The 23,676-nt window shown below is 43.8% G+C and overlaps 2 protein-coding genes across 2 annotated transcripts; one reads left to right on the forward strand and one right to left on the reverse strand.

Moving 5' to 3' along the window:
- Window positions 1-164: 164 nt before the first annotated feature.
- On the reverse strand, window positions 165-22,060 carry LOC139060009 (pyruvate dehydrogenase E1 component subunit alpha, mitochondrial-like). Its single transcript, XM_070538684.1, has 9 exons — window positions 21,919-22,060; window positions 21,513-21,572; window positions 20,665-20,838; window positions 17,175-17,301; window positions 8,322-8,413; window positions 6,566-6,814; window positions 5,835-5,974; window positions 4,874-4,982; window positions 165-674 (listed from the first exon to the last, which is right to left on the reverse strand). Exons 1-9 carry the CDS (start codon window positions 21,967-21,969, stop codon window positions 486-488), a joined length of 1,191 nt encoding a protein of 396 aa, XP_070394785.1. The 5' UTR covers window positions 21,970-22,060; the 3' UTR covers window positions 165-485.
- Window positions 22,061-22,222: 162 nt separating this feature from the next.
- Window positions 22,223-23,618, forward strand: LOC139060011 (mitochondrial pyruvate carrier 2-like). The gene is made up of 5 exons (XM_070538687.1): window positions 22,223-22,357; window positions 22,632-22,672; window positions 22,755-22,839; window positions 22,917-23,028; window positions 23,282-23,618. Exons 1-5 carry the CDS (start codon window positions 22,273-22,275, stop codon window positions 23,316-23,318), a joined length of 360 nt encoding a protein of 119 aa, XP_070394788.1. The 5' UTR covers window positions 22,223-22,272; the 3' UTR covers window positions 23,319-23,618.
- Window positions 23,619-23,676: the final 58 nt, after the last annotated feature.

Raw genomic sequence — 23,676 nt, forward strand, 5'->3', positions numbered from 1 at the left:
ATGTTCTGGTCTGCCTGATGAAAAGAAAGACAAATCTGTCACATTCGAGAATTAAACTCATGACCTTGTACTTAGTGACATGACAGCATAGCCACTGAGCCATCAAGGTACTAACACGATTGAGATAAGTAGGTAGATACGGTGTAATTAAACCAGAGCAGGGGTGTAAGGGGACAGCTTATTTATTTTTACATCAACATTTGCAATTATTTGCTTTCCCTGCCAATATAACCTATTAAAATATGTTCTGAGCAGGTGCATGCTTTAGTGACAGCATAGAAAGCACTTCCTTCAAATGACCAGAAATGAAGAGAAGCGGTAAAGCGTGACCCTAATGCGCAAATGTGTAAAGACAAGAAATTTTTTTAAAAAGAAATGGAAAAAAATACACTTTCAGAAAGCAAGAAGTGAACATGGTAAGTGTTAAAGAAAAAGTCCGGGACAATAAATAAAACCCTAGAGAATCGTTACTACTCGTAGCATTGTCAGTTGTAGTTGAACGGCTGGGTCAGCCGAAGGTGCTTGTGCTCCGTGAAGGGGGTCGTTCCACGAATGTGTGTGCGCAGCGGATTGAAATAGATGTCTGCAAACAGTTCTTCAAGCGGAACTTCCTTGCTGGACTTTGACAGCTCTGTGGCTGCCTCCACTTCAGCCTTTACCTCGGACTCAACTTTCTGCAAGTGAAGTAAAAAAGAAAAGAGAGAGAGAGAGCGGCCATTCTCAAAGCAAACTATCAAGCAAATGACAATTATTAAAATGATGAAGATAATTGAAGAAGCTCAAGTTTTACTGTCACTTAAAGGAGCAATGACGTGACATGGTCAACTTGCAAACTTACTTTTTCGTTAAATGAGGGGCCAAATTTCCTTACACCTTATAAAAAAATACTCGCAAATGTCAGAGTGCCCTAAATAATTTAGTATAACAGTACTTGTTTCTATGAACCAAATTTCGCGATGTCATAACATAATTGTACAATCGCTCATTCTATTTCTTCGATCACTACGACCGCCACACAAGTGCAGTCAGATGAAACGTGTCCAAGTCATCTCCTTTTTCTTTTCTGACAAACAATGTCATTATGTTTAGCCTTATCACATACATGAAATCAAAATATTATCTCTGTCGTGACATCATAATACTGTCAATAATGACAGATCTTGCATTTCAAGCCCAATTTCAGTGTGAAATAAAGACACCTTATAAATGTTTTCGCAGCTTTCTATACTTGCCAAGTGTAGTCCTTTCGTGTGCAAGAAGCATGTGGTAGAAATACTACAGGTTAGAAAATATATGGCAGTACAAACTTCTATAAGTGCTCTGGTGTCGAAAATGCAGCACAGAAAGCTATTGTGAGTCCGTATATCTTCATGAGACATGATAAACACAAAGCATTCCACAAAATATTTCAAGGCACTGTCTTCTACCATCTGACACATACGACGATGCAGACATCTGTGAGCATAAGAATAACAAGGTAACAGCATTCATTTGATCAAAAAATTAGCTGGAAATTGTTCACTAGAAAGGTAGACAAACAAATCCTATAGTAATCATAATGCAAGCATGTTTAAACTTGTCCCAACAGGCTGTACATAACTATGAACCGCTGTTTACATGTAATGAAGCACTGCAGTACCAATTCCTTACCTCAACAATCAGTACCTTATGCGGCATGTTCTCCACCATGGAAATGAAGAAGCCAGGTTATGTTATTCGATAATATTAAAATGCTGCAGCCTCTCAGAATGCTGAATTGCCTATAAACTGGTGCAGAAATCTCAAGGCAGTGTCATCAGCCATCATTAATTTTTACAACTTTCTGGTTGTACTGTACTCTGTTTCATACCTAGCAGACAATGCTGTGAAAGCTACACATGCAGTGTACAGTCAACGACCACTTATTCAAACACCGATAATTCAGACATTGCTTGACTATTTTGACAGCTCTGCAGCTCCGCCACTACCCTCATAAACTTATTGTGCAAGTACGATCGAAATTTCAGAAGCCTTACAGCGCACTCTGGGATAATTCAGACACCGACTGCATGATCACATGCATATTAATATGGCCACAAAGTTAAGCACAATAGCAATATGTTCATTTTAAGACATTGCCGGCATGGTCGTCACCCATGTTGCCGACACTCATGAAACCAAAACTAGCGAAGACCTGTCAATCTAGTAGTTGCTAACAAGAATTCAGTGCTGCATTGATTGTACTTTCGTCTATCTGTAGCAAGAGCATGAAATTGGTCGAGATAAGTGCCTTGATTTTGTTAGCGATGCTTTCCTCTTAATTCTATGCCACTGTTCCCTGTTCATGGACAGCCAATTCTGTTGCTAACCATGTGGAGAATCACTATGACAACTGACGAAGCATAAAAAAGGCATTGCTATAAAATCGTTGCCCCAGTATGCCTAGGCCAAGGGCAAGCGATCTACACTCAGAAACAGGGATTGAAAAACTTGGACCGCATTCTTTTACAATTACTTTCGAAAGATACTTTCATTTCTGCATGAATAGTACCAAACATCTCTATGGGTGGCAATGTTTCCGCACTGTGATAAGAGAGCATGCTTGGCACAGTGCTAAGAATGCCGTCGCTTGCAGGCACCATTGTGTCTTGCACTAGCCATACAAAAGAAAGTGTGCTCGACAGTGTGCCTAGATGCTATGTCTTGCGCTAGGCCATGCGAAATTGAAGGTATCTCCTAAACTGACAACCCGAGAGCATAGCATACCTTTTTTTGGCCACTTGTGGAATAAAGTCAGTTATTTTTGGGCAAATTTGGTATTTCGGACTCCCAATAATGAAACTTTTTGTATCCCCATCGAGTCCAAATTGTCAGTCGGCGACTGTAGTCATAAAGGTCCCACTCCACACCTTTTGCAGTGCTTGTTTTTGATCTGCGATGCTCTCTATGGAATAACTATACTTCATATACAGTGAAAGCTCGTTAATTCGAACTTCAATAATTCGAATTTATGGATAATTCGAACTGTACGATTTGATCCGGCCAAGCTCCACAGAAGTCTATGTATAAAAAAGTCCGTTAATTCGAACGCGAGAAGGTTCCCTCACGGATAATTCGAACTACGCTCGCCTGGCACACGGCCAGAGAAGCGCGCCTACTGCCGACACACAAGGCTGTATTGCCTCCAAAACGGAGAAAACGGCGAGAGAAGGCAAAATCGGAAAAAAATCTAACCGACGCGGGGTCAGCCAGAAGGCAGCGGCGGCTGCCGCCTCTCCGTTCTACGTAACCTCCGAGACTTCTTGCTTGTTGCGATTCTCGGAGGCTTTGCAAATCTCGTACAGCTGCTAGTGTGCGGGGTTGGCACGGCAAGCTCCAAAACACAGCGAATCAAGTACGTCGCAGCTGCGCTTGCAATCAAGAACCAACGAATCAGGGCCTTCGCCACCTTCACATGTTCAGCGTCTTTGTATCGGCAGTCTTCATCGGTCGGACCCAGAGCTTCGACTTGAAGATGGCGTGTGCCCGCGGCACACGCCATCACTTTCTGACACGGCAAATTTCTGACATGCCCTACTGCTTCCAAATCGCAGTGTACTGTTGCCCTCCTTCACTTTCGTTAGTTCGAACTTTCGTTAATTCGAACTGAAGCGGCTTCCCCTTGTGGTTCGAATTAACGAGCTTTTACTGTATTACATCTAAAACTTTTAAATACAAGGTTATGTCGAATCACACATTATTTGTGCACCTTTCACTTCGAGTGGAGATGTATATACCAAATACTGTTTGCAAGCACAAATGGTGCACTGTGGCCACTGGTTGCAGAAATGTGTCACTCTACTCGTTAGTTGGTAAATAGGTTCAGATCTGCGACGCATTTCATGTACTAAATATCATAATTTGCAACATAAAAGTGGGAGACTTACACTTGCACCAAAGTACATTATGCATACTGTATCTACACGATTATAAGTCGACCTAACTTTCAAAATTTTAAAATATGAAGTGGGGGGGGGGGGGTGGACTTAAAATCGAAACCAAAACATGGCACCGCCAAAAAAAGCGAGACCAAAGGGATATCAGGGGAGCTACAATGCAGTTCTAATTTTATGTTAGCTCTACGGCCCCGCCCGTAGCTTTCTGCTATCCTAAGCATTTGTTCACTTTTCGGAAGGGTTTTTCAACATTTTTGAGAGTTTTACAGCGCACACAGCACTGATGTGGAGGCGTCGATAGTTCATGGAAGTGCCACTGTTCTATTTGCAGTGGCTGGCACCCTTAGAACAGCAGCGCTTGCGCTGCTGTTCTAAGGGTGCCATAGATAGTTCATGGAAGAGCAGACACCATTCACGGCTCGCGTGTTTAGTCTCATGCGTTCGATTTGACTGCCGGCCACGTGCTACTTCCGTGCTTCCTCAGTTGCCATGGGTGCTCCGAGTCCACTAAACATTCGGCGCTCATTCACAGCTGCATTGAAGAGGGCTGGCATCGTTTACACTGAAGAAACAAATAACTGCACAGCAGGCCGCAAGTTTGATGTTTCTTAATGGGTGATGTGAGACGGCAGCGAAGCAAAATTTTCACATGTGACGGCAAGCGAAGAAGTTTCCGCGGGCCAAAGTCTGGACGCTTTCCGGAACTGAAGGCCAAGCGTGCTGCGTACGTCGCCAAAATGCGTGACCGGTATTTATGCCCGATATTTATGAAACAGAGTACATAGGCCTGAACTGTTGATATGAGTGATGTACTTAGCAAATGACGTACTTACAATTCTGAAAAGAATAGTGCACTCACTTTAGCTAAGCCTGGTAGTTCTCCAAGCACTATGTGAAAAGGGGGAAAAGTGTCCTTGCTTCCATAGACTCTCCAGCAACACAGCTGTTACAAAACGTACCTTTAACTCATCGCTTGTAGCCAACTGTGCGTTGATGAGTTTGTCCTTGAAATGTGTGATCGGGTCCCTTGTTTGCCTCACTTCCTGCACTTCTTCTCGTGTACGATAACTGCAAACAACAGACATCACAATGACAAAAACAGAACAAGAATGAGTGGTTGCGCCAATAGGTACAGTAGAATGTATCTGGCTTGAAATCCAGATTGCTATAGAAGTCTCTGCAGGGGTCACTTTGGAGCAATTTATTGATAAACCTATTCAGCAGATCCCATGAGAGTGCAATAGAGTAAACAACAAAACAATGGCATTTTTCCCACTTTAAATACTTTCCTTGATCTAGCAAAACTTCAAAAAAAAAATGCTGTCAGTTACCGAGGCTTTCCTACATATGCTATATTCAGTAAAAGCCAATCGCCCTACAGATACGTACTATAAGCTATAAAAATCCATTGTAAAAGGCCCGACGCTGCAGCGAAGGCTCTGGGTTCACTTTGGCTGCCTAAGGCTGAAGCACCTACGTCAAAGCGCACATGCGTTTTTGCATCATTCAGTCCCCTCAAAATGCAGCCACCATGGCCAAGAATTGAGCTTGTGACTTTGACCCGAGCAGCACAACACCATAGTGACAAAGGTCACCACAGCAGGTATTTTTGAATATAAATTAACTTTAGAAAGGCTGGTGCACAATGGCACGAGGACAGGAATCCGTTACAAGCAGTTCACTCCTCCTCTTCCTTTCCTTCCCCACCGTCATGATCATCCTCACGTCTTTATTTATGCATCATATCTGATGCTGTGGGGCGCAGTAAAAATGCCAATATGTGGCTTGATGGGGAATATCGAATATCAGTACAACAGTAGTTATCGCACACATCAGTATCAGAGCTGAGCTTCCACTGAGTGATCACTACGTCAAGCCCTCTGGTGCACAATCAACTTTCAAGAGAGACTCTTCCCATACCTTGTGCCAGGATCACTCATGCTGTGGCCGTAGTACCGGTAAGTTTCCACCTCCATGACCACGGGTCCCTTGCCCTTGCGGCACATGTCTACAGCAAACCGGGTGGCCTCCCGCACAGCTAGCACATCCATGCCATCCACCTGGGCGGAGAGCAAAGCAATATCAGGCTGCGAGCACACCTAGGCTTGAATCTCTGTGTCGTCTCCGCTGAACAGAAGGCAGTGCCATCCCTAAACGGAAGTAAACAACTGCTCTTCAATAATGCTCCTCAGTGATTTCCGCAATGACGAACTAACTGAGAGGCATCCTTCCACTTCATGAGTAGATGCTCAAAATGCCTGGTTGCCAAGTTTTCACTCGGCAATCACCAAGGATCATTGCTGAAATAGACTGACCACTTCAGTTTAAAGGCAGCACTGCCTTCTACTCACCACAGCTAACAAACAGCTCCAAGTCAAGGCACACCTGTGAAGGCAAGAGAGTCAAGGCACTCTTCCGTGATCCCTGTCCCAACCTGCTTGAGGATCACCTACCTCACACTTCAGTGTCTTCTGATTTGCATCAAAAAGTTTCAGGAATCACCACAAAGCATTAAGAAAGCACAATGGACCACTCTTGCTAATAGGTTGTGCTCCCTTCTGCTCGCCACAGTCGAGTAAGAGCTTTGAGCCAAGGTAAATTTGTAAACACAGTGGCGAGCCATCATACTGAGGCTACGACTGCACACTCACCCAGAGGCCTGGGATGTAGTCACCACGAGTGTAGTAGTCAGTAGAGGCAGCACCTCTTTGGGCACTAGTTCCCATGGCAAAGCCATTGTTCTCACAGATGAAAATGCAGGGCAAGTCCCATAGCTTAGCCATGTTGTAGGCTTCGAAGACCTGGCCCTGGTTGGCTGCACCATCCCCATACAGCGTCAAGCAGACTCGGTCTGTGCCAAGGTACTTGTGGGCCAGAGCGATCCCAGCTCCCAATGGGACCTTCAATGGCAAGAACAAAGTAATGCCCGTGTTGAACTGTTCAAATGATACATTTAAGTACACAACTGATCCCCTCAGATCTGTTTAATCTACACACCTAAATGCATTCATGCAAGCACCTGTGCCCTTTTATTTTTTTAAGTACAAATGTGTAATTGTGCTGCTACGATTGCCTCCAATGATTAATTGTTGGGAATTCAAGACAAAATGATCATTCTTCATGGTCAAGAATCATATCAAGGGTGGACATCAGAGATTGTGCAGTAGGTTAAGTACATGAACTCTCTATGCTAAGATAGTTAGCAATCAAGAGCTAATTATAAGCTATCCATAGGTTAACAAAATTTAACCAAATAAATTTCCGTTTGATAACTTTAACCTATACTATGAAATTCTATATTATTTTTTTATTGGCCTGGGTTGCTGCCCAGCGTATTTCTGTTTTGCCAAGCGCCCAGACACACGAGAGATATGCTGTGTTTGACTGATTTTTCTACGCCTGCGTGACTTGCGAGTGAAAAATGTGGGGAATACGCCGAGGTACTACACAGGAGTACACATTTTGCTCCAGCTGTCCCTAACAAGTTGCCCTATCCGACCGCAGACAAATACTTGGGAATAAGTTCTCTCATCGTTCATCTTTCGTGGCGTAGCAGCCACAGCACTGTGCTTGTGATTGGGAGTACCATTGTTCAAATCATCTGTTCGAAAAGTTCTTCATTGTTATTTTTTTCTATTTCCATTATTATATAATTTCCCCCTTTGACTTTGGCAGTACTTGATCTTTACCTATGCTTCTCCACCAGGCCTGACACAGAGGGTTTCCGACAAGAGGAGCGAAGCGACCTAACGTGATATGCGGTGGCCTTAGGTAGATGTCACTTTAGTGACCACAGATCAATGAATAATGACACACTGTTACGGTAAATATGCTGTATTGTATGCTTCCTCATTACGGACTATGTATCAGCTGCTGCGATGCCATTAAGACAGAAGTTAAGCAGCCGTTCTTGCATAGTGTGCATTGCCATCGTCTAGGGACTTATAAAGCCAAGCGTATTCTTCTCAATAGTACCTAGGTGCAGTCCCAAAATTTTCCTCTCACAACTCACACATGCACATAAGTGTCAGGCAAAGGCAGCGCAGTTCTCACATGTTGTGTCCTTGAGAAAAAAATAAGAATACACTGTCACATGGCATGAATTTGGAACAAAACTACTACATATTAACATGGAGGCTAATTACATGATGCGTCTACGTATAAGCACTTATTATTCTTAATCATGCAAACATATATAACCACCCCAAAGATAGAAACAGAAAAGAAAGGAGGTAAAGAAAGGAGAGCAGAAGAGGAAGTCACACCACAATACATCATATGCAGAGTAGTACAACCATTACAGAAAAGAATCTAGTCTCACGGCAGATGAGAATTCCAGCACAACTTCGTGAGACTCGCATTGAGTTGAAGCACTTATGCCGCCATCTACAAAATGCTACTCTGTACCTGTGCGCCAACAATGCCGTTCCCTCCATAAAAGTCGGGACAGTAAACGTGCATCGAGCCTCCCTTGCCACGTGAGCAGCCAGGTTCTCGTCCTGCAAGAAAGTAGAACAGATTAATTTACCGATATGTACGGTCCAGCTCTCCTCTGGGCAGTCAACAACATATACAATGTGCATTTGGCAATTCACATGTTTGAAGTTTATTTCTTTCTTCATTACAGAAAGAGGAGACAAGAGCTAAAGGCCATATGGCCTGACAGGGGCTCTTGCTTCTAAGCGTGCTCGGCTTACATGATGATTCAATGTACGAAAAAAGCAAATAAAACAAGAACAAGCAAGTATGATGTAGAAAATACAAATAAACAAGATAATTTGTACATTATACAATGTGGGACATTATGAATGTCACTGTATAAGTCGAAGACATTTGCAGTTAATTCCATACAAAGCAGCCCTTAATTTTCATCAATTATGACTGCCATTATCCAAGCAAAGTCTAAATGAAACATACTACCATCTGACATTCACAGCCAAGAATACAAGGCACACATTAACAACTACGCAATGCAAGAATTACTAAGCATAAAGAATTCCAGGGAAAACACGGGGAATGCGGGAGATGGAAATTCAAGACGACGAGCAAAACGAGAACAAGGTGAAAGCAGGAGCCAACGTTCCGACAAGTTGACTTGTCTTCTTCAAGGTGACATATGCTTTCCTCGCCACAGAATAAATAGGTGGGGTTCTTCTAAAGGGGAAAGGGTGTAAGACAGGAGGGTAGGGCAACGAGGGAAGGTGTCTTGGCGTGTCGAATTGAGAGCATAGGAATGCTGTGAACAAGGCCAAGGCCAGGGCCAGCCCCCGCCCCCACCCCCCCTTGTCAACCACATGTCAACAAACGCGCGTTAGCCAGCGTGTCAATGGCGTCTGACACGCCAGCTGAAAAAAAGAAATATGGAGTAAAGGAAAGGGGAAAAAAACAAGATAATTTATATTTTATATGCTTGAATGTTCCTTCTGTAAGAAACAATATATCAGTGAAACAGGACAATCAATGAATGTCAGATTAAACGGACATAGCACTGACACAGCTAAAAAGTTTCCCAAAGCCGTCGCCGAGCATTTCAACCAACCAGGTCATAACTTTGATGAACTTAAACTCTACATCTTACAGTCAAATTTTCGTTCTGAGCGAGAAAGAAAATACAGATGATTATACCTTATCCATAAGTTCAAGACATTGTAACCAATAGGCATAATTGTTTCAAAGGGAGCTTTAGAATCTATTCGCTCTCCTAAATTTCAAGCTATAGGCAGCAACACTTAGTTTGGTTTCTTGGCAAACACCCCCCTCTTTGTTTCCCCTCTTTCCTTTACTCCTTTTTTTTTTTCAGCCGGCGTGTCAGACGCCGTTGACACGCCGGCTAACATGCATTCGTTGACACGTGGTTGACAGAGGGAGGGCGGGGGGGGGAGGCCTGGCCTTGTGCACAGCATTCCTTTACTCTCAATTCAACATGCTAAGACACCTTCCCTCGTTGCCTACCCTCCCGCCTTACACCCTCACCCCTTTAGAAGCACCCCACCTGTATATACTGTGGCGAAGAAAGCATACATCACCTTGAAGAAGACAAGTCTACTTGCCAAAATGTTGGCTCCTGCTTTCACTTTGTTCTCGTTTTGCTTATCATCCTGAGCGTAAAGAGTAGCAGACAAAGGCAATGAATTAATGAGTAAGATGAAAAAAAAAAAGCTATCAGTTCATCCAAAGTGTTTCTATTAAACATTCCATGTGAGACAAAAAGAAAAGAGGAGAAAAGCTAGCAAAGAATTCTGATAACATATTAGTAAATACTGCTTACATATAAGTCATATATGTCATACGTACTTGCTGTAAGCAAGCACATATGACAACGACAATGAGAATGTTTATTTTTCGCATCAGTACAGTGTAATGATACGAAGAGAGTGTGGAAAAAGCTCTCATTTCAACAGCTTGACAAAGTCGCAGGCCCCCGAAATGGCATTCACTGCACTGGCATAAACACAATCAGCGTATAAGTTTTGAGAAATAAAAAAAAAAATTGCATAAGTAGCAAAAGAAAGTTGTGTACAAAAAATACAAGCATGTATAATTTCACAGGAATACACAAAATACAGTCACATATTCCTACAAAATGCAATCTTGTACAGAGACGGAACAACAAAAAGCACAAGGTGTACATTATTATACAAATATATTTGGTTGATACAGTGCAAGAATGAAAACAAAGCAAACATACTGCTACATACCAAAAACAATTTCCGGCTTAGAAAAAAAGAAAAAGAGAAAAATTTAAAGAACTTCGTTTACTTTGAAGTTAAAATAACTATTGTAAGGAAGAAAAAGTGCGCCATGCAGAGCTCCGCAGCTGGAGCACCAATGCTACTGAAGTGGGGCATGGGCTAGACGCTGTTCTTGGTGTGTGACTGGCTAAGCCTACGCTGTTGCATCTTCTTGTCCGCATCCTTAGTGTCGTCCGTAGCTGCGTTGGACTTCTTTGCCATACTATGAATAGTTTTAAAGACAGTGTTCTCCAATTGGACCACTATGCTGTTTAATCTATTTAGTAACCTTGGTAAATTATTTTGAAGCACCTGTTGTTCTTACTATTGGTACTTTCCAGCATTCGTTTTTATGTGTCGCGTATACACTTAGACCTTGTTATAATGAAACTGGATATAAAGAAGCAAATGAAATTTCCCTTGAAATACCCATAGAGATCCATGTATTTAAACCCTCCTTCTAATGAAATTGTCCTGCCAATGGATATAACAAACTAGATTTGTTTCCGAAACCAAAAAATACCCGGCTGTTATGCACCAATTACATCACTTTCCGTGAGGTTCTGCACTCGTTCACTGCAGCTGTTTAAAACTGCTGCCTCCCTGTGTCAAATACACCATCGAGCAACACTGGCCTTTTTCACTGCTGCGCATAGCTGCGCACAAGCAGCTCACTATAGCACTTCTCCACTGACTTCTCTCCCTTGCGCATGTCTGGCATGTATGCGGTGGTTACATGTGGTGGTGCAAAAGATTAGTGCATTCACTTACACTGCATGCCTGCCTGCCTGCACAGCGTGCCGGACATGCAGGTGCAGCTGGTTGTGGCCTCCGAGATATCCCTGGTGCAATCTCAGGGGTCACATCGTGCCATTCTGTGTGGCTATGTGCCATGGCACAAAAAAATTTGCGCATTCACTTCTCTCTTTCTCTGCGGCATGGCACGCAGGCAGCCATAGCTGGTTTAGAACGACAGAAAGCCGAGCTAGTTGGTAAGGATTCATTATGCAAAAAAGAAGAACTCATCTGCGCATGCCTGAGCATGCGCAGATGAGTTTTGTGTCTTCTTTCTTTTTTCGCCTCAGTGCTCCCTTCAGTTGATAGTCGGCGTTCGTGTTGTCCACTTCTCTACTCTTGTGTCCTGTCTGCACGCCTCACTTCTTTTTTGTATAATGAAGCCATAGCTGGGCCTGGCCTCCGAGATCTCCCCCAGCACAATCTCAAGAGTCACCCAGCCAGTGCCTGCGCGAGCTGGACCGTTCCGTTCGGTAGCGCAAACAGTCTGCGCAGTCACTTCTACGTCTCCCTGCGGCGCACCGTGTGGGGCTGGCAGCAGGGCATGGCCTCCGATATCGCATTAGAACAGGTGCGATATAGCCAAGCCAAGCCAATATAGCCTAGCCAAGCCAGCATAGTTAAGTTTGCTTGCTTCCTCGATCACACAGCGAAGAGCTGTGTTGTATGCCACGTGCAGCTCGACCGTGACAAGCCATGTGGAAAGTGGAAGTGAAAGACCCTCACAATGGAACAGAAGGCAGCTATCTAAAAGCTGTCACATCAGGTGCTAAGAAGTCGCGTGTCACACACGCCAAACTTTCTTTTGTTGCTTTATTCAAATTTCATTGCATGCCTGGCCATGTAGTGGTTCTGCAGGCTGCAAAGCCATATTTTTATTTCCATGTTTACAAATGTACACCCTATTGTGAATATATTGCAGTAAATGGCAATAATGGATATGACAAAGTAACAGATATAACGAAGCAACTTCAGCTCTTCCACCAACTTTGTTATAACAAGGCTAGAGTCCACAGTGGTATTGTTTTGTAACTTGGCAAGTTGCTTATGAAAACCTGATTCAGTTTTTAACTCTTGTTTATATGCTCTACACAGTCGGTAATCGTACATTGTTGCAACTGGCATCACCCTATATGTTTACAAAAAAAATTCATGCACATGAAAGTAACTGAGGACATCTTCAGTTACATGTAGGAACCTTTATTGCAAGACATGAATGTTGTACAGATTTTCTTGAGTGGTGGTAGCTCAAACTAAATGACAATAATTAAGCAGAGATTGAAACGAACTGTTAAAGATAAGCATCAGAACTTTATGTGGCAGTATGAGGCGACTTCGATAAACAATACCAATTACCTTTGACAGTTTTACTGCTAAACAATCGATACGTGTATACAGGATAAGGTTGCTTGAAAGACGACATACAATATTTTAAAGCTGGCTATGATAGCGATAGGCAAAGAATTTAGTAGAATGGTTTTATGACCAACGTTTTTATTTTTACAGCGAAATATCATACTTTTGTTTTGTTTATATTTAACCTAAAGCTATTCTGGCATGCTCATTTGTCTAATTTATGTAGTGTTGAATTGGCTTCATCAATTAATTCATCGACTGAATTTCCTATTAGATGCTGGTATCATTATCTTAAATTATATATTTTGCCGCTGAGTTCATATTGATGATGCCAGTAACGTAAAGATTAAAGAGAAAGGGGCCCAAGATGCTACCTTGTAGCGCACCACAAGATATGGCAAGCAAACTAGCGAGATCCACTGTCTGGACACGGTCCTGTAAATAGGATTTAATCAAACGTGCAGCTTTGCCATGGTAGCCACAGCATAAAAATTTCTCAGTTAAAAGAGAGTGGTTTATATGGTCGAAGGCTTTGGTAAAGCCAACAAAAATTCCCAAGACCAATTTTCCTGGTCAAATGTTTCCACTGAAGCACTTTAAATAGCTGTAATCATTAGCTATGCATGATCACAGCAAACACATTTCTGAGCAAGCTACCCAAGTCAACAGAAAGAAAGGCTAAAAGTTTAGAAGTCAGCATTGGTGCAACACATGCAAAAAATTTTGTATGCAACTTGGAATCAGCAACACTTTTGAAGAACTAAGGGAATGCCAGCTCAACGCACAAGTACGAAGACTCAGCAATACAACGACGGGAAGGGCGCTCCTGACAAAGCTAGGTCGGGAAGTAGAAAAATCACAAAGTAGCAGGGCCACAATACCAGACCGGCTTTTCACTGGTGACGGGTCTCCGGTGCCTAGAGTGGACTCACTCCGAATATTGGGGATGTATATCGATTCTAACGGTTCCAATGGAACCGCACTCAGAAAGATCACCGCCAAGACGGAGAGTGCTCTCGGCCTCATTCGGAGGATCGCCAACAGGCACCGGGGAATCAAGGAAGAAAATCTCATCCGCATTATACATGCTTTTGTTCTCTGCCACCTTTCATACTCGGCGGCCATGCATAATTGGCATGTGGCTGGGAGGAACAAGCTCAATTCACTCATCAGAAAGGTTTTTAAGCTTGCCCTCGGCTTGCCTGCAAGCACCCAAACCGAAAACCTGTTGAAGCTCGGAGTCCACAACACGCTCGAAGAGATTATCGAGGCACAAGAGCACTCACAGCTGCTCAGGCTATCCGGCACCCCGACGGGCCGCAAGATACTCGACGAGATGGGCCTCAATCCTGTCGACCAGTGCCCTGACGCCATGCGGATTCCCAGCGACATCAGGTCTCAACTGCACATCGCGCCCCTGCCTCGCAATATGCACCCCGCAAACAACGTCGGCAGACGTCGGGCCAGGGGTAGAGCTCTACTCGAGCATGTCCGCAATAACCACATTGAGGCAAGCTTCGTGGATGCCGCGGCATATGTCCAACAAGAGGCATTCGCCGTCTCCATCGTAGACTCCAATTCAAGGCTCACTTGCTGCGCTACGGTACGCACTTCAAGGCCCGTGGTAGCCGAACAGGTTGCAATCGCGCTGGCTGTGCTCGATGGTCGCAGAGAGGCAATATATAGTGATTCCAAGGCAGCCATTAAGGCCTACCAAACCGGTATGGTCTCCCCCCAGGCCCTCCGCATTCTCCAAAGCGCCAAAAGTATCTCTCCGCATTCTCTATTTTGGTTTCCCGCTCACTTGGGGTTGATTGAGGGTTCTCCCTCTAACCCTAACGAGGGCGTACACGAGGCCGCGCGAGGACTCACTGACCGCGCCGCCTCAGCAGTCCCTCAACCCCGCGGTGAACCCTTGCTTACGTTTAACGAGATCACCACGCACTACTATCTGTCAAGACGGGTCTTCCCCCTCCCGCACCCCGCCTTATGTAGGGCGCGGGCGGTTACCCTTCGACTTTTACAAGCCCGTGCGTACCCTAACCTCGCGGTTTTTCATGCCATATACCCCGAAAGATACCCCAGTGCGGACTGCCCAGCCTGTGGACTAAGGGCAACATTGGACCATGTGTTGTGGGGGTGTGAAGCCATCGGCTCCTCCTTCAGCGAGGATAGGTGGGCTGCGCTCTTGGGCAGCCCCGAACTCAGCGACCAAACCCTGGCCGTCCAGAGTGCCCGCGACCGGGCCGTCAAGCTCGGCTTGGCGGTCCCTACGTGGGACTAGCCGGGTGGCGCGGGGTCTCCCCTGCGTCTTCTCTGGACCAAAATAAAGTTACTTCATTCATTCATTCAACCTATCCCTCGCAACATGGACCCAAACCTCCATGCGAGTAGGAGACAGGCTAGGGCAGAGTTTTACGAAAAGACGATGGGACATCGGGACAATCCAGTCTATACCGATGCGTCCCTATACTCACACGCACACAAAAACAACGCGGCAGCGGTAGTAGTAAATAATCAAGGAGAATTAATCACAGGACTCACGGCCGAGGTGGCTAACATAACCGAGGCAGAGGAAATTGCTGTCGCACTGGCAGCGGAAGAAGGTTATAGAACAGGAATATCGCTCAATATTCTAACAGATTCACAAGAGGCATGCCGGAGCTATATAAGAGGCAAAATAAGTAGCACGGCGCTCAAGATCCTCAGCAGAGTTCCAATAGCTGAGGGACAACCCACACATAACATTATCTGGATACCAAGCCACGCAGGGATCAGGGGCAACGAAGGGGCGGACTGCCTAGCTCGAGGGATGACCAGCCGAGCAGGAACGTCAACCGCCCCAGAGGGGCCACAGATCAACTGCGGGAACAGCTATTCAGAGCTATTAAACCTCTATAAGGGTCTAAGATATCAATATCCGCCACCACATAAAGCATTAACAAAGGAGGAGGCCGCAGGATGGCGGAGACTGCAAACGGGCACCTTTCCAAACTTACACATACTAAGTAGGATGTTCCCCACGCAGTATAGCGCAACCTGTCCGTGGTGTGGAGCTAAGCCAACATTATACCACATTACATGGGAGTGTACAAGAAACCAGGCATTCCACAAACACAAAACACCAAGTGCGGAGCAATGGGAGAGCTGGCTCACCAGCCGCGAGCTAGAGAGTCAAAGAGCTCTAATAGCACACGCGTGCGAGGCGGCCCGGCTCAGTGGAGCCCTGGACTAGGGGCCCATCCATGGCTGAAGAGGACTCAAGCTTCAAGAATGAAGACTTCAGCCTCGACCCGCTAAAAGCTTTAAAGAGTGAATAAAGTTTTCCATTCCATTCCATCACACACAAAGCTATGCACCAGTCAGCATATAATGTTTCTTCTCACCAATCAAAGCCCATAATTGTCAAATGTTGACACGTCAGAATCATCACATCTGTTATTCCTTTTTATCGTGATAGCAATTGTATGGTCACTCCAGGCATATTTTATTGCCCTTGGACTTTATGTTCCTCATAAAGTCCAAGGGCAATACACCATCTGCGCGCCATATACTGTATGCGCGAGTGGAAGCATGCGAGCATGAGCCGACAATCGCAGCTCAATCTCATGCGCTCAAGGGAGGAGAGTGGGGAGGAAGCGCACCATTTTCCATCACAGAACCAGGGGGAGGGAAGGTATGGGAGGCATTGTGCTTCAGCAGCAACGCACGGTCGCACGGGGTTTATCTAGAGAGCGATCTGCTTTGGAGGCAGATCACTCTCTGGATAAACCTCTCTAGGTGTGCCGATGGCTCATAGCTTTGCGTGTGCTGTGTTCTCGCAGCTCAGTTTGCGTTGAAGCGATTGACAGAACCAAGGTCACTTCGCTCGCTGCTGCTGCCACACTTCCTTACGCCAGTGTTTTGACAGTGAGTGTCCACAATCATCAAATGTGATATGTGCATGTTTGCCTGTGCACGCTGACACCTTGCTTGTTAATTAGCAAGCAAGTGTTTACAAGTTTATACAGTCGATAAAACTACCTTCCTTACTTCATATGGCTGTCTGCTAATTTGCTATCATAATCGATGCATTGCCTTTTGGGCGAAACTGCTGCTTTTTTCACTTCTCACAACTCTGCAACACACCAATACCGTCAAAGCCCCATATATATATATATATATATATTTAATACCCAGGGTCAGCATTAACAAAATTAAAACGACACTAGCCAGTCGGGTGTACCCTCAAGCCTCCATACCCCATCCGGTGTCTATCTCAAAATAGTTATAGCTACTGGTCAACAACAAACATGCTTGATAAATAACTCCTACATGAACGAAAATGATGGCCCAATAAGGCAAAAAACTGTCATTAGCATAAAAATTTTAAGCTCACCAGTTAGTTCACAGAGGACGCCAGGCATGCTCACACCTCGCAAGTAAGCCCAGCCATGTGCGCGATACGCTGTTATGACACTGTCCCCCTTTTCGAGGACTGCCTCCATACCTACTGCACAGGCTTCCTGCACAACGACACAAACATAGTCATGGAAGCACTCCGCACCAAATTTTTGCAGTAACACATAAAGGGTAAAAGTATCAAGAGCTACACATGTGTCAGTCTTTACAGAATACCCCACGACGAATAGCTGTTTTACCCACTGATTCAGTGCAATTATGTGTAATCCTACATAAAACCTGCACGAACCTGTTCAGGGGGCGGCAAATGTAGTGCTCCAGTATGCTCTAATTAAATCTTTTCTGCTGCTCTGTCTGTGGCGGTAACCTTTATTTTGGACAAGGTCACCAAGTCACTGCACAAAACACTCCATCTTTAGGGAAAATTCGCTAAATGATCACGACGACGCTAATTATAATGATACCGTGCTCGTAATTCTGCCTTCTTTCATGTTTTCCTTCTTCCTTAATGTCTTCCATATTATCATTAAACTGCAGCTTTACGTTACCAATGCTTGCTAAAATTATCAACTTTCTTGCCAAGTACCCAACAATGCTTTGTCATCCCACATGGTTTCATCATAATTTTGCCAAACAATTTGGTGGCAGCATGCATCTCTAATCAAATTTAATTCCAACCATGTTCTCTCCTGCAGGCAGTGCACTGGGTCAATTCCACAAGCAGCGGCAACACACACACAAAGATAAAAAGAAAAGGTAATGATTTTTTTCGTTAGTATTCACCGCCATCACATGTACCTTTTAGCCCACTTATACATGTTGCTGCTATTAACTACCACAATCTACATAGCCTAATAGGTAGCATAGTGCGATGCAGTACCACTCATTAATAAGTGCAGTTAGTTCAATTAAAGGATATTGGTACATATATGACAACCAAGGTGGAGTAGTGCTTGAAAGCAACTACATGTCTAAAAAAGAACAATACCAAAAAGTGGTGTCAAAGTATGACCTCACAAAGAATGCAAGTCGTCAGCACAAAAGGGACAGGCATAGCGTAAGCAGATGGGCCACACTGATGTAACTGAGCTCCAAACAACCCTTTTGTCAAGGATATCAATGACCAGCACACATTGAAAAAACAAGGTTTTCTACTTCTCGTACAGTCAGCGTACTTCATATTGAAGCGTAGAGGAATTTAGGTTGATGGTCGTACGTTCCTCATTGCCATCTTATAATGCATATTTAATGCCATCAAATCGTATGATAATGCAACAATTGACAAGTATGCCCATATACACAAAAAAAACACCAAAGCTGAGAAGTAGGGTTGATAATATTGATGAGTGATTAATCAATTAAATGTATCCCACAACTTGATTAATCATCAATGTTAACCTGATCGACTTAATCGATCAGGCCACGTCAATTTCAATTATTCGTTTTCAACAGTTTGACAGGAGTGGTGTGAAAATTTTGGAATCATACTGGAATGGCAGCACGTGAGCAGTGACTGCACAGTCGTTCTTCCTAGTGATGCTGGGCTGATCGCTTCCCCGCTCTTCCTCCACATGCCACCACGCTGCCCAAAGCTTGAAATGTCCTCACAATTCAAGGCATACTGTGGCAACCCAGTGGTTGGTCGTCGTGCCAGCACCACTCCGCTAAAGACGTGGCATGGCACGGGCGCCGGTTTGGAGCATGTATTTGACACAGCGATGGAGTTTATTTCGATTCCAGCAAATCTATATTGTCCGAGCATCTATTCTAGCATGCTGGTTGTGTGGTCGTTCAAAGAAGGTGTCAGTTTCACCCAAACATCCCAATCATTTGACATTCCTTCACTCTGTAGAAAAGAGCACGTGGTTTAAAATCCTAAACCAGTAATTTTCTTTTCCCCTGTGCATATCACAATTTCTTGCATATAACAGTTGGATGTCAGTTTCACTTTTGCCATTCTTCTTATTTCTTAACTGTACGGCACCGGGATTCACCAGTGTCCTGTATCTTGTTTAATTCTGCCCTAAGTGCCATTTTATAACATGTATTGTTTATCTTTTGAAAAGCCACTAGTGCCAACTATGTTTAGTCTTTATAACAAGTTAAAGATTATCCTTTATAAAATGTTTATACATTTGTGCTCCATAGTTAGTTCTACCTCTCAAACATTAAAATAGGTTCCTACAAAAGCGGATAACTGTGTTTCAAGCTTCCTAAAAGTTCCCAGCCAAAATTTATATTAATCAAGTAATCAACGAAAAACTGTGCATTGAAAGCAAATAATCAAATAAAGGCTAAAATTATTAATTATTAATCATTAATCGAATAAAAAATTAATCAATCATCTGTACTGAGAAGGGTAACTTTGATCGAACTACATATTAAAATCTTAATGTCAATTTTTTTTTTCCCAAAGAAAAATACATGTAAGCTTACACCATCATAATTTGCTTTGTATTGTTTTTACCCCAGGGCAATATTTGTGGGCTCAATACGAAAAGCTGAAAGGCACACCTAGTTTTCTCACTGCTCATTCTTTACCTTAGAGAGAAAACTGCCTTGCATTCTATCGCAGCCTGTCAAACAGCTGAAGTGTGTGCACATGAATAGATGCAGCCAGGTGAGTTTAGTAATTGTTAAGGCTTGGCCTTGTTCAAAACTATGTGTGCACAGCACTGTCTTAATTTCAAAAAACATAGGTGACATAAGAATTCAGCTTTCACTTGCTTAAGCATCTTATTCTAATTTAGCAGTTCTTAAGCAGCATGTCATGAAATCGCAACAATGAGCTAGAAGAGATTAAGGGTTCTTTAGTGACCCTCTTTAGGCTTTCAAGCTATTGGGAGCGTATGTCTTAGGAATATTGCAATTCAGAACTAACTTGCTGTACTGACCATCAAACTAAGCTGCTAAAAGAACATTCGGGCTCCTTTGGAAGCCTAGATAACATTAAATTTTTTTTCTTATTGCAATCCATCAAGAAAAAAATTATGTGAAATCAATTGAAAAGTCTATACTCTGTTAAATTACTATTTTGGCTAGTAAACAAGCCAAAACTTTGGCAGACCTAAAGTAAAATATGATCCAATGTCACTATTGGTGCTTTTAAAACATGATAGAAGTGTCTTTATGACTTTTATATATCAAAAGAAAAATTTGACAGATATTTCAGGGCTAGCTGAGAAAAATCCAATGAGAATGAGAAATCAAATGAAAAAAATTAAATCAGAATGAAAAAAAAAAAGCTGGAGCATTGGTGCAAGATATAAGCCCGATAGATGTGACTATAATTTAAACTTCACTACGCAATACAATGTCATTTTTATTAGATAGCATCATTAAAATTCTTTTTACTTATTGAGTTCATGTTTGAAATGTGACAGCCTTGTTTCATTTGCCTCCGACTATACATGCAAAGGTCGCTCAGAATACCTGTCATATAAAGCCATATTTGAAAATGCTTTTACCTGGCCAGAATAAAGGTGGCAAAACCCTCTGATGATTTTCGCTTTATACAAGCTGTTGGCTGCCGCTTCCAAGCGACGAATTGCAAACATCTGCTTGTAAAACTTCAGTCCGTCTTCCCTTGTGCAGATGACATCTGTTGATGGTCCTTTGTCCAACTTGTGTAGCTTGTATGGCTGTGAGGGGAAAGCAGAGACAACGTGTATGCAACGAGCAAAGGCAAAGAGGAGGACATAGCTAATAAGCATAGTTAAGAACTTAGCTTCACAAAGCTTGAATTAACTCAATCTCCTGGTCATGGCTTTGTTATTGGCCAGAGATGCTGGGGTTAAAAGGCTACAGATAAGCTTTTTTGGCTTCAAAAAGTGCAAGGCAATGCCTTTTGGGAAGTGGCTAGGATTTCAGTGCCATAAAAGTACAATAAAGATTTCAGCAGAAATTATGAGAACTTCTGGCTTACGGGCAAACAAGGAGGCTATTAAGTCGGCTAATACAATATGCCAACGTGCACAGATTCCGTGCCTCAAGCAGAGGTTCAAACTGTTTGAAGTATACTACTCATTACCGATGTCCTCATGAGGCAGCTTTTCTCAATGTTGTGAACCACCAAGAGCGTTACCTATATAATCCCTTCAATTCAGCTTCTGGGGCTTTGATGTGTAACCTAATCGTACTTTGCTGGGTCAGATGTCCCTATAAACCTTCGATCAAAGACCACTTCAAGATGTTGAAGCTATGGAGCAGGAACACAAGGGAACATTGAGCATGACATAGGGAATATATATATATATATATATATATATATATATATATATATATATATATATATATATATATATTGTGCTATTACCTTTGTTTGAAAGGTCGCTTCTGAGGCATTTCGCTTGCTAATAACTGCGAAGATGCATCTCTGCAAGAGAAGGTCAAAACAGATAAGTCATAAGGTGGTAAGGACCCAAACGCGACACTTGCGCAATATACCCTTCCGCAGAAGAATGTGACAAAAATGTCGTAACCGAAGTGACCGCGCAGACGGGGTTAATGACGGCAGTGCTTACACACCCGCAATACGACATACACATTCGCGCAAGCATATATATACTCACTGGTGAACAGAAATCTGGCATGACGTTGGGGTAACAAACTAGAAGGTATCATAGTTCCTCTCAATAAATCAGGCACTGTACAAATACACAACACGCACACATAAACTGTGTTTTCGTAAAAGCCGGCAGCCCGGCTTGCATCACGTTTACCTTGTGTCCATTGAAGACATCGGAGACGATCCTCCCCACGGAAGAGTGCATGGCTGCAGGAACGGATTGCAGATCAACATACACACATCACCTATCCACAGAATTCCCTGATCGCCAAAAGCTGCAGCAGCGCACCGATAAAGACCCGAGGACTTCGGTCCAGTATCAACAGCGCTCTCGGCTGCTTCTAGCTGCTGTCCTGCCCGCTGCGACAACCGTAGAAGTCGCAAGGTCGGTCATTCGACCCTTCGCCGCCTGGTGGTATTTCCCATAGCCTCCGCGTAGTTTTGGTTTTCCTCGTCCCAAAGTCAAGCCGCTGCCGCACTTCAACCGCAGCCCGTGTGCGACGAGACGATGGCTGCTCTTTATCGTGCCCTTGTGTCTACAGGAGACAAATTTGTTCCCGGAAAACTCCGCCCGCTGTGGGAGCATCCGGCAGGTGAGCAGAAAAAACAGTTTCGTCCGAAATCTTTCACACGGCGTGCGTGGCCCTGCTTCTCCCGCCGAGTCCCATTCAAACTACGGCGGTTCCTTGGCTGTGAAAAAGAGCACATAACGCGAAAATTGTAGTGATGTACCGTTTTATTGCGCGTATGAAATTGTGCCATGTTTTGGACTCGACGCGCGCGCGCAAAAGTACCAGTGCGCGGCGAACGCGAGGCGAAACCACATGCCTACGCCCACAACTATCTCGTTCCTCAATTTTTCCGCAGGCCCCAAGACTATCTTCTTCTGGGCACCTTCGTTCAAATGGGTCAGTGAGTTTTATACCGCACTTTTCTTTTTTAAGTGGTGCACTAATGTCGATTCCCTCCATTTCATACGACATCGTACAGGCTCTAGTTATCGCCGGAATCGGCGACTTGGCAAGGCCAGCCGAGAAGTTGAGCGCTTCGCAGTCAACAGCGCTGGCTGCTACTGGTATGCGTACCTGTGTGAACACAGCGTATACAAGCGACTCTCGATACACGCAGCTAAATCGCTTTTTCATTTTGCAGGAATCATCTGGTCACGATACTCCATGGTCATCATCCCCAAAAACTACAACTTGTTTAGCGTGAACATCTTTGTAGCCTTGACTGGGCTCTATCAGTTGCTCAGAATCTACAGGTATTGTGCATTTCAGTTGTTGCGCTGTTTGTGCACGATAAATGCAATTGTAGAGAGAGGTACAAGCTTGGGCTGCACCCTACAGCATGCACAAGTGAGGCATATTGAATAGTGCTGTATGCGAGTATGACTATAAAGCAGAAGCCTGAGAAGGTTACTGCCAGCACACGTTATGTACTACAGTAGTGAATTCATTTTATACAGCAGCCTGCTCAGCGAGCAAAGAGCTAAAGCCGTGCCTTTTCTTTTTCAGATACAACCAGTCATTGAAAGTGGAGAACAAGAGCTAGGGCCTGTAGTGTCCTAGATTTCTAACAATATCACGCGGCCACTTTAGATCGCGATCGAGCCCGATCTAGATCAGAATTCCCGACCGCCATTGGCTCCCTCCTGCAGGTTACGCAAAGGAGCCAATTGCGACCGTGAAATTTTGCTTCGATCGCAATCAATACTGCGCTGTGTGAATTACAAAGGTACTGCGGAGGTTAGCTCACATATAATGTGTCAATACCTGTCACACTTTAAAGATGCGATATGTATGTAGAATTAATCAATTTCAATGCGAAGCAAGTTCAATATTTTGAATAGATGATAGAAAATAAATTCGTTAATTCCAGGCATGTGTTTTTGTCACTAACCTTTTCCGGC

This window comes from Dermacentor albipictus, chromosome 5 (assembly GCF_038994185.2).
Source record: "Dermacentor albipictus isolate Rhodes 1998 colony chromosome 5, USDA_Dalb.pri_finalv2, whole genome shotgun sequence".
Taxonomy (NCBI): domain Eukaryota; kingdom Metazoa; phylum Arthropoda; class Arachnida; order Ixodida; family Ixodidae; genus Dermacentor; species Dermacentor albipictus.

Excerpts from the sequence above, each read along its gene's own strand:
- LOC139060011 (XM_070538687.1), top strand. The coding sequence starts at position 22,273 with ATGGCTGCTCTTTATCGTGCCCTTGTGTCTACAGGAGACAAATTTGTT. Across the intron at positions 22,358-22,631 it reads GCTGTGGGAGCATCCGGCAG|GCCCCAAGACTATCTTCTTC; the intron begins GTGAGCAGAAAA and ends ATTTTTCCGCAG. Across the intron at positions 22,840-22,916 it reads AACAGCGCTGGCTGCTACTG|GAATCATCTGGTCACGATAC; the intron begins GTATGCGTACCT and ends TTCATTTTGCAG.
- LOC139060009 (XM_070538684.1), bottom strand. The coding sequence starts at position 21,969 with ATGCACTCTTCCGTGGGGAGGATCGTCTCCGATGTCTTCAATGGACAC. Across the intron at positions 4,983-5,834 it reads ATGAGTGATCCTGGCACAAG|TTATCGTACACGAGAAGAAG; the intron begins GTATGGGAAGAG and ends TGTTGTTTGCAG. Across the intron at positions 675-4,873 it reads CTACAAGCGATGAGTTAAAG|AAAGTTGAGTCCGAGGTAAA; the intron begins GTACGTTTTGTA and ends CTTCACTTGCAG.